The 11174-nt window shown below is 35.6% G+C and overlaps 1 protein-coding gene and 1 long non-coding RNA gene across 2 annotated transcripts; both read left to right on the top strand.

The window, feature by feature from the left end:
• Nucleotides 1-986: 986 nt before the first annotated feature.
• On the top strand, nucleotides 987-3429 carry LOC130808773 (lysM domain receptor-like kinase 4). The gene has a single exon (XM_057674261.1). It carries the CDS (start codon nucleotides 1189-1191, stop codon nucleotides 3163-3165), a length of 1977 nt encoding a protein of 658 aa, XP_057530244.1. The 5' UTR covers nucleotides 987-1188; the 3' UTR covers nucleotides 3166-3429.
• A 1178-nt stretch (nucleotides 3430-4607) lies between these two features.
• LOC130808772 (uncharacterized) lies at nucleotides 4608-9305 on the top strand. Its single transcript, XR_009040736.1, has 3 exons — nucleotides 4608-4786; nucleotides 4885-5069; nucleotides 8992-9305. It is a non-coding gene; the product is annotated as an uncharacterized LOC130808772 (long non-coding RNA).
• The last annotated feature ends 1869 nt before the right edge of the window (nucleotides 9306-11174 follow it).

Below are 11174 nucleotides of genomic sequence, written 5' to 3'. Positions count from 1 at the left end.
GACAAAAAAGCTAAAAATTAATGAAAAAAAGCTACTCTTAGTATCTTTTAATTTTTAACTTAAAAATCATTTACCAAATACTTATTTTGACAATTTAACAAATTTAAAAGCCAAAAATCAAAAATAACAAAAAAGCAATAAAAAAACCTAGTTGTTAAACATCATTTTAAGAGTAATGTTGACAAAATTATGCTTATTTGTCTGGTGAATATTTTAAAACAACCAATCTGATCTAGAGCGACCAAATATAAATAAATAGATGTTTAGGATAGGTTAAAGAAGCATATTAGGCGCAAGCAAGTCCAATTTTTAAGGTTTGAGTTAACATTTTTTAAAATAATTAAATTCTAAAGAAATCAATAAAATGTGCCTTCATTATCAACCAAAACAAAAAGTATCCGATAAGTTTTGTATGAGGCTGTCACATTATGAGACGGGACTTATATAATCAACCCATTTATTTAATTAATCACTTACAATTACTTTAGGATTGTAAGTGATCACTTTATTGTTATAAATGATTACTTTAAATCTATAAAAAATGATTAAGACCAGAAATAATTACTTTAAGGTTTTAAGTAACTATTTTAAAACTATTACATCGATCACTTTAAACTGTAAATGATAATTTAACGTTATAATTGATTACTTTAAGATTGTAGATATTCACTTTAAAGTTATAACTTATAAAGAGTGCAGACATATATTAGATGAACCTTATAGAAATGATTTGGCTAGTTTTATATTTTGTGCAACCATAGACGCAACGTGTTGCAGTTGTTTTGTAAAAAAGAATTCTAGGAGTGGTGCCCATCAACCAATTCATACCATAGCTCGTTTATTTAACAAACTTATCACTTGGTATCTAAACAAATCCCGCTTCAGTAGTTGAACATTGACTTTTAAGTCTTTAATATTCATTCCCATGGCCCACATATGTTGTTTTCATTACCCATCTTTCAACGTCCAATTCTCAGTCATACCATTAGAATTTTGCTCAAAATATTCAACACAGAAACTTTCAGTAGCTTTCCTACATAAGAACTCCTCCAGTCCTCCTTACATATAGAATTAATATACCTTTTGTTTGTGAATTAAGTTACTATCAATATTCATTCAATCACATTACATTATCTCAAAAAGCTTACTATATAAACATCCCACCTTTCTCAATTCTCACCATCCCAAATGGCCTCATTGGCATTGAAAAGCACCTTAATTCTTCTCTTCTTCATTTCCATACCTTACTTAATCACATCCCAACAACCTTATGGTGAAAAGAATTGTTTTCCGGTAAACAACGCCACTTCGGCTCTTGGGTTCAGCTGTAATGGTGTAAACCGAACCTGCCAATCCTTTCTCATTTACAGGACTCAACCTCCTTACAACACTATCTCTGCCATTGCTTCCCTTCTATCCGCTAATGCATCTCAAATGTCTGCCTTTAACAGCAACATCTCGGAAACCATGGCGTTGGCTACTAACACCGAGGTCATTGTTCCTGTTACCTGCTCGTGTTCAGGCAAGTTTTATCAATATAACACCACTCATATTGTTAAACGTTATGACAATTACAACGATCTGTCTAACAATACATATGAAGGTTTGACTACATGTAATGCTATCCGAACTCAGAAAATTAGTCCGAATGTTGTAAATATCTTCCCTGGTGAAACCCTTACTATACCTTTAAGGTGTGCTTGTCCTACTAGGACCCAATTTAATCTAGGGATTAAATACCTTATGAGCTTTGTAGTTCAAGATGATGATACTTTTTCTAATATTGCTGTTAAATTTTATAAATTTGGAGCTGATGTTGGCCAAACTATGGAGGCTAATGAAAAGTCTGAGCAGGATTATGTTATTTATCCTTTTACAACTGTTCTTGTTACTTTAAAGAGCCTACCAAATGGTTCTGTAATGGAATATCCTCCTTATGTAGCACCCTCGCCATCATCTCCACCGTCTCTTCCTCCTAGTGACGAACCTGAACCACCGTCTTCTGATGGGGGTTCGAGCAAGAGATGGGTTTATTTCGGGGTAGGGGTGGTTGCTGGGGGAGTATTTGTTACGGTTGCGGGGGTTATTCTCTTCTTTTTGTTCCTAAAAAGGAGTTTAAGGAAGAAGAGTGATCCAATTTTTTCATCAAAAAGCTTTGAAGCACAAGAAAAAGCACTTCCATTAGAGAGTAAGACTGAAACTATGACTGAGACGGAATCCATGGAGTTTCTGGATAACATATCAAAGATCACTTCTTTGAAAGTATACAGTTTCAAGGATTTGCAGACTGCAACAGAGGATTTTAGTTCTGTTAATTGGATTAAAGGATCAGTATATAAAGGAAATCTTAATGGTGATGAAGTCGCGATTAAAAAGATGGATGGGGATGTTAGTAAAGAGATTAGTGTACTAAACAAGATTAATCATTTTAATATCATAAGCTTATTGGGTGTTTGTTTTGAAAACGGGGTTTGGTACTTTGTTTACGAGTATGCAGGAAATGGACCATTGAGCGAGTGGATCCATCAGGAAAACCCGAATAACCAAACATTGAGCTGGGGGAAGAGAATGCAAGTGGCTTGCGATGTTGCCACCGGGCTGAACTACCTTCACAGCTATACAAGCCCACCACACGTTCACAAGGATGTCAACAGCAGCAATGTTCTTTTGAATATGGAGTTTAGAGCGAAAATTACAGAATTCGGTCTTTCAAGGCCAGTTAGAGGGAATGATGGTCAGTTTACCTTAACAGCACATATTGTTGGGACAAAGGGTTATTTGGCTCCCGAGTATTTGGAGAATGGAATAATTAACCCGATGCTGGATGTTTATGCATTTGGTGTTCTGTTATTAGAGATGTTGACGGGGAAGAATGTTGCTCAACTCTTTGAAGGTGTTAAAGTTCATTTGTCAGAGATCTTAGAACCCGTGCTGAGCGAGGAAGATGGGATTTCGAATGTGAAAGAATTTATTGATTCTTCGCTTGGTGAGGAGTATCCGGCTGATATCGCGTATAGTATGTTTGTACTAGTTGATCGTTGCTTGAGAAAAGATCCAGGAAGTCGGCCATCCATGGATGAAATCATGCAAATTCTGTCAAAAACACTGACAACCTCGCTTATGTGGGGATCCAGTACTTCTGATAGTATCTCGAGTTCATGTTAATTGTAAGGACTTGCTTTGCGCGCATAGGCATAGCAGTCCTTTGTTGAATGCTGCCCGTTTTATGTTGTCCACATCGTAACAGATTGAACTTGTGTACAAAAAAATATAGAGTGAATATGATACTTGTGTTGGTTGAAACAAAAATCTCATGTTTAATATTTACACTTAATTTGTTTTAGTTTAAAGATTCTCCTCTACTGTGAAATTGTATTGCCTATTAGTTGGATTAAAATGCATTGGGTGATAAAGTTGTTTTTTTGTGTACGTATTGCAAATTTGAAGTGATTTATCATTTGTTCAAATGATTTTGCCGAACAATAATACTTTAGTAGCAAGTTAGATAGCTATTGCTATCTATAGCTAGTTAGCTACTGTTATACACAGTAACACAACTATCCAAACTGTTAATAATTATCTTACAGCTACTTTGTAACACAGATACTATTAAGAATTTTGTAGTCAAATCAATTTTTAAATGTAGAAAATTTACCCTCAAATTTGGGATTCAATCAACGCACAAACTTCTTGATAGTGATTCTACACATAAATGCGGTATTTCACTTTCTTAACACTTTTTTATGAATGAAGACTTGACCAAGGACGATAAATGCGCTGCCTCCTATGTTATTTATTTGCCGATTGACGTTTATGGTTATGTAGTATTTTTATTTTTTGCTTTATTTACTTTGCTTTTTATCCACAATGATAAGTATAAAAAATTACTAAATAAAAATAGAATTTACCACAACTAGGGATTGCCACGGAGCGGGTTATCCAGAATCGGACCGGTTTCGAACCGCTTGAAACCATCTCGGAATCGGAACCGTTCGCGACAGGTTCCGAACAGGCCCGAACCGTGAAACCGCCGGAAAAAAAGTTGCCGGAATTGTGAAACAGCTGGAAAAAATGCTTGAACCGGACTTAAGAACTGCAGGCCGGAACCTGAACCGGCCCAACGGTTCCATGGAACCGGAACCAGTCCGGGTGAACCGGCCCAACGGTTCCATGGAACCGGAACCGGTCCGGGTAAACCGGCCCAGCAGTTCCATGAAACCGGAACTGGAAAATAGCCGTTACCTAGCCGTTGCAATTTTAATAAATACACGTCACTTTCAATCATTTTCATTCACAACTCATCTCTTCTTCTACTCTCTCTACTTAATTACTTAATTACGCAATTATTCTCTTAATTATATAATTAGTCTTTTAATTATTTCTTAATTTAGTTAATTACATAATTAGTTTATTAATTATTTATTTATTTCTTAATTCTATTATTATTTCAATATTATCATGTCTTCTTTTTTGAAAAAAGCCTCTTAAAAAGTTACTAAAGTGGCAAAATCATTGAGAGGTTCTATCAACAACACCTTCGATTAGTAATTATAATTATGAACCAAATTATCCAGAAGGGTATGACCAAGAATTATACAATTATGCAGAAGAAATGGAAAAAGAAATACAAATTGATGAAGAAGCTAAGAAGAACAAGAAGAAGAACCAACGACCCCTATTGGGATACATAGATCTCGACAGTCATCAACAAGATCACATGAAGAACAACTACAACAACAACAACAAAGACAAGCTCGTGGTAAACGAGTCAATTTCCAAACTATCGGTTAGTTTTATAATTTTATTCTTCAAATTGATTAAATTTTAAATTGTTATTTATTTATATATTGTGGTATTTGAGTATGTCTTTATATTTAAATTTAGATGAAGATGAACCAGTAAGACAACGTTTTCCGGCAATGCCATCTCTTAGTGGTAGAGCTGTTTCACATGTGTGGTCGTATTTTACAAAAGAACCAACCGACAATCCAGATGTTTTCTTATGCACTTGTCAAATTTTTGAAAAAGTCAAGGAGTAAAGCCTTTAGTTTCATACAATTTCACAAGAGGTAAATACTTTTTGTGTTTTTTATACATACATTATATATTCATATTTTATAAATCAAGAATGTATTAAAAATTCATTTATTGTGTTTTGTGAATACGTGTTAGGTGGTGATAGGCATGGCCACGGGGCGGGTTACCCGGAACCGAACCGGTCCCGAACCGCTTGGAACCGGATCCGGAACCGGAACCGTTTGCGACAGGTTCCGAACCGCCCCGAACCGCGAAACCGTGAAACCGCCGGAAAAAAAGTTGCCGGAACCGTGAAACCGCCGGAAAAAATCGTTGTGAACCGGGAAAAAAAACCGCGAATTGGAACCGGAACCGGTCCGGGAGAACCGGTCTAGCGGTTCCAGAGAACCGGAACCGGAACCGGTCCGGTTGAACCGGCTCAACGGTTCCATGGACCCGGAACCGGAACCGGAACCGGGACCGGTCCGGGTGAACCGGCTCAACGGTTCCATGGAACCGGAACCGGTCAAACTAGCCGTTTTATTACCGTTTTCTAGCCGTTGGAATTTCCCCTATAAATAATTATCAATTTCAATCATTTTCATTCACAACTCATCTCTTCTCCTACTCTCTCTACTTACTCTCTCTACTTAATTCTTTAATTACGCAATTATTCTCTTAATTAAATAATTAGTCTTTTAATTATTTCTTAATTTAGTTAGTTACATAATTAATTACTTATTTATTTCTTAATTCTATATTTCTATTATTACTTCAATATTATCAATCATGTCTTCATTTTTGAAAAAAGCCACAAAAAAAGTTACTAAAGTGGCAAAATCATTGGGAGGTTCCAGTTCGTCCAAAAGAAAGGCCACTTCTACTCCGTCGGTATCAACAACACCCTCCATTAGTAATTATAATTATGAACATAATTATCCGGAAGGGTACGACCCGGAGTTACATAATTATGCAGAAGAAATGGAAAGAGAAATACAAATTGATGAAGAAGAAGAACAAGAAGAGGAACCAACGACCCCAATTGGGATAAATATATCTCGACAGTCATCAACAAGATCACATGAAGAACAAGGAGAACAACAACAACAAAGACAAGCTCGTGGTAAACGAGTCAATTTCCAAACCATCGGTTAGTTTTATAATTTTATTCTTCAAATTAATTAAACTTTAAATTATTTATTTATTTAAATATAGTTTTATAATTTTAAATTATTTATTTAGATGAAGATGAACCAGTAAGACAACCTTTTCCGGCAATGCCACCTCCTAGTGGTAGAGCTGTTTCACATGTGTGGTCGTATTTCACAAAAGAACCAACCGAGAATCCAGATATGTTCCTATGCACTTGTCAAATTTGTGAAAGTCAAGGAGTAAAGCCCTTAGTTTCATACAATTTCGCCAGAGGTAAATACTTTTTAAGTTTTTTATACATACATAATACATTCATACATTATATATTCATATTTTATAAACATTTATTTATTGTGTTTTGTGAATACGTGTTAGGTGGTGGAACGGGATCTTTTAACAAACATTTGGCAAAGAAGCATGGAATCACAAAAGAAACTCATGCATCAAGCGGCAGCGGGACCACAAGTGGAAGCCGACAGACACAATGGGACATTCCCAACACAGGTATGCCTTTTAGATATAATCGTAATGACATGATTGATGAATTTTCTAGGTATGTAATTTGCGATGAATTGCCTTTTAACCACGGTGAAAGTAGGGCATATGAGCGTCTCACTAGACAACAATTGCAACCACAATTTAGAGCAATCCCTAGGAACACTCTTAAAAGACGAACAATTAAATTATACGAATCAATGCGCTATGACCTAGTTGAAATGTTTAAATCGTTTAATGGTAGGGTTAGCATAACAACTGACATATGGTCTGCTCCCCCACATTTAGAATCTTATATGTGTGTAACAGCACACTGGATAGATCGAAATTGGATTATTCAAAAAAGAATAATTGCTTTTGAGACTATGCCAGAAAGACACACCGGCGAAAACATAAAATATAGATTAATAGAGATATGTAGGGAATGGAACTTATTAGATAAAATATTTTGTTGTTCAACAGATAATGCAACCGCAAACATAAAATGTATAGAACTTTTATTTAACGAACCCGCCTTTAGTTTAATCCTTGGGGGTAGCTTATTACACATACGTTGTTGTGCGCACATAGTTAACTTATCTTGTCAAGTAGGTATAAAACAATTAAGTGAATTATTAGAACCAATTAGGGATATAGTAAAATGGCTTAGGATCGGAAAGATTAAAAGAAGATATAAACAATTATGTGACCAATACCAACTTAAAAAAGTGTATTGGTCATTAGATACTCCTACACGTTGGGGGTCAACGAACGATTTATTAAGAAAGGCGATTGCTTATCGCCCAGTAATAACACAACTATATAGTGAGTGTACAGATAGTTTCATAGCTGATGAAACTTGGGAATTAGCAATAGGTGTACATAACATATTAGAAGCGTATGACCACGCGACTAAGATTTTTTCTTATGTTTATGAACCGAACGTTCACTTAGTAATAAGTGAATGTATTACTATTTTTTATCACCTGCTTAAACATACACAAGAAGATACTAACCCACAATTAAGGCCGATTCTTGCTGAAATGATGGAAAAATGGAAATCATATTTTACCGATTTTCCTTACATTTATGGAATCGCAACCATTTTGGACCCACGTTTTAAAACCGAGGTCCTAACCAAAGTAATAGGATTTTATTATCAAGCGTTAGATCGCCCGTCTTCCGATGTAGCTTATTATGTCGGAACATGTAAAAAATATTTAGCTGAACTGTATGAATTTTACGCTAGTGTATATAACCCGAAACGCGATATGTCTAGGCGTGCTAGCGTTTCGGCTCGTCCCTCTTTCTATAATTCAGTAATTGCTAACATAATGACGCAAGATGATAGTTTTGTAGGATCTTCTTCTTCCTCGACCACATTTTTAGAACTAGATAGTTATCTAAAACACCACTTTGAAATAGACCCAAGTGTCTATAATATTTTGGAGTGGTGGAAAGAAAAATCTGTTAAATTTCCCATTTTATCGAGAATTGCAAAGGATGTCCTTGCAATTCCCGCGTCAACTATTGCGTCGGAGTCTGCTTTTAGTGCAGGTAGAAGAGTTTTGGACGAAAAGCGATCTCGTCTTGCTCCACATAGTATTCAAATATGTGTTTGCAAGAAAGATTGGGACCAAGCGGAGATACGAACACAAGGACTAAGGAACGATGATGATCAAGACGACGATGATGATCCATGGATGATGATGGATACAACTTCATCATCGTCAGGAGGAGAGTCAGCGGAAGCATCTAATCAATGTCAACCACATGATGATGACGAAGACGAATAGGATCAATCCGACAAGCGACAACGATGAATCAACACTCAACAACTATAAATAAAAGGTATGACAAAGAACTACGTGGGCTTTGATTCCTTCGGGATACGTAGGCAGCTTAGTATTCATTTGGGTACTAGGTTCAAGTCCATTTTCTCCCTCTTTTTTTATTAATCATCTTTATCGACATTATCATTGATTCGTTTCTTATTAATTAATTTTTTTCCATTCATTTTAGTAAATATTTCAATAACGATGACAACTTGACATGCAATGAATTTCGCTAATAATCAAGTAATCATCAAAGGTACGTCCGCGATATTATAGTATTTTTTTATTATACAAAAATTTAAAGAAAAAATTAAAATGGAACCGATGGTCCGACCCGCCCGTCCCGTGAGTTGGAACCGCCGGAACCGCCTCATGAACCGCTAAGGAACCGTTTGGAACCGCCCGGAACCGGAACCGTTCGCGACAGGTTCCAAATGGAACCGGAACCGGGTGGAACCGGAACCGGATGGAACCGGAACGGAACCGGACCAACCCGGACCGTGGCCATGCCTAGGTGGTGATACGGGATCTTTTAACAAACATTTGGCAAAGAAGCATGGAATCACAAAAGAAACTCATGCAGCAAGCGGTAGCGGGACCACAAGTGGAAGCTGATAGTGGGACATTCCCAGCACATGTATGCCTTTTAAATATAATCGTAATGATATGATTGATGAATTTTCTAAATATGTAATTTGTGATGAATTGCCATTTAACCATGGTGAAAGTAGGGCATACGAGCATTACACTAGAAAAACTTTTCAACCACAATATAGAGCAATCCCTAGGAACACTCTTAAACGACGCACAATTAAATTATATGAATTAATGCGCTATGAATTAGTAGAAATGTTTAAATCTTTTAATGGTAGGGTTAGCATAACAACTGATATTTGGTCTGCTTCCCCACATTTAGAAGCTTATATGTGTGTAACAGCACATTGGATAGATCAAAATTGGATTATTCAAAAAAGAATAATTGCTTTTGAGGCAATGCTTAAAAGACATACGGGTGAAAACATAAAATACAGATTAATAGAAATCTGTAAAGAATGGAACTTATTAGATAAGATATTTTGTTGTTCTACCGATAATGCACCTGCCAACATTAAATGCATCGAACTTTTGTATAATGAACCTGCATTTAGTTTTATCCTTGGGGTAGATTATTACACATACGTTGTTGTGCTCATATAGTAAACTTATCTTGCCAAGCAGGTATAAAACAATTAAGTGATTTATTAAATCTCATTAGAGACATAGTGAAGTGGCTTAGAATTGGACAGATAAAGAGAAGATATAAGCAATTATGTGACCATTATCAACTAAAAAAAGGTATTGGTCATTAGATACTCCTACACGTTGGGGCTCAACCAACGATTTATTAAGAAAAGCGATTGCTTATCGTCCAGTTATAACACAACTTTATAGTGATTGTACAGATAGCTATATGAGCGATGACACATGGGAACTAGTTATAGGTGTACATAAAATATTAGAAGCGTATGACCACGCAACTAAGATTTTTTCATATGTTTACGAACCAAACGTCCACTTAGTAATAAGTGAGTGTATTACTATTTTTTATCATCTTCTTAAACATTCGCATGATGATACTAACCCATATTTAAAGCCGATTCTTGCAGATATGATGGATAAGTGGAAGACATATTTTACTGATTTTCCTTTTATTTATGGAATTGCGACAATTTTAGACCCATGTTTTAAGACAGAAGTCCTTACTAAAGTAATTGGATTTTACTACCAATCATTAGATCGCCCACCTAGTGATGTACATAATTATGTTGGAACTTGTAAAAAACTTTTAGCAAAACTTTATGATTACTATGCTAGTGTATATAACCCAAGTCGCGATACGTCTAGGCGTGCTAGCGTCTTGGCACGTCCCTCTTATTATAATTCCGTAATAGCTAACATAATAAGCCAAGATGATAGTTTTGTAGGATTATTTCTTCACCCTCCACTTCATATTTAGAATTAGATAATTATCTTAAACATCACTTTGAAATTGACCAAGGTAGCTATAATATTTTAGAATGGTGAAAAGAAAAATCTATAAAATTTTCCATATTATCAAGAATTGCAAAGGATATCTTTGCAATTCTTGCTTCTACGATTGCGTCGGAGTCTGCTTTTGGTGCAGGTAGAAGAGTTTTAGACGAAAAGAGATCTCGTCTTGCTCCACATAGTATTCAAATATGTGTTTGCAATAAAGATTGGGATCAAGCGGAGCTTTGAATACAAGGACTAAAGAACGATGATGATCAAGGCGATGACGATGGATACATCTGCATCATCGTCAGGAGGAGAGTCAGCGGAAGCATCTAACCAACTAGATCATGATGACGAAGACGAATAAGATCACTCGGACAACGATCAATCAACATTCAACAATACAAATAAAAGGTATGACAAAGAACTATGTGGGCTTTGATTTCTTCGGAATACGTAGGCAGCTTAGTATTCCTTTAGGTACTAGGTTCAAGTCCATTTTCTCCCTCTTTTTTTATTAATCATCTTTATCGTTGATTCGTTTCTTATTAATTTATTTTTTTCATTCTTTTTAGTAAATATTTTAATAACGATGACAAGCAATGAATTTTGCTAATAATCAAGTAATCATCAAAGATACGTCTGCATTATTATAGTATTTTTATACTATATTTAAAGGAAAAA

This window comes from Amaranthus tricolor, chromosome 3 (genome assembly GCF_026212465.1).
Source record: "Amaranthus tricolor cultivar Red isolate AtriRed21 chromosome 3, ASM2621246v1, whole genome shotgun sequence".
Classification (NCBI taxonomy): Eukaryota; Viridiplantae; Streptophyta; class Magnoliopsida; order Caryophyllales; family Amaranthaceae; genus Amaranthus; species Amaranthus tricolor.
This window is presented reverse-complemented; position numbering and strand designations above follow the sequence as displayed.

What these genes read in the sequence shown, in the direction of transcription:
- LOC130808773 (XM_057674261.1), top strand. Translation starts at nt 1,189, where the DNA reads ATGGCCTCATTGGCATTGAAAAGCACCTTAATTCTTCTCTTCTTCATT.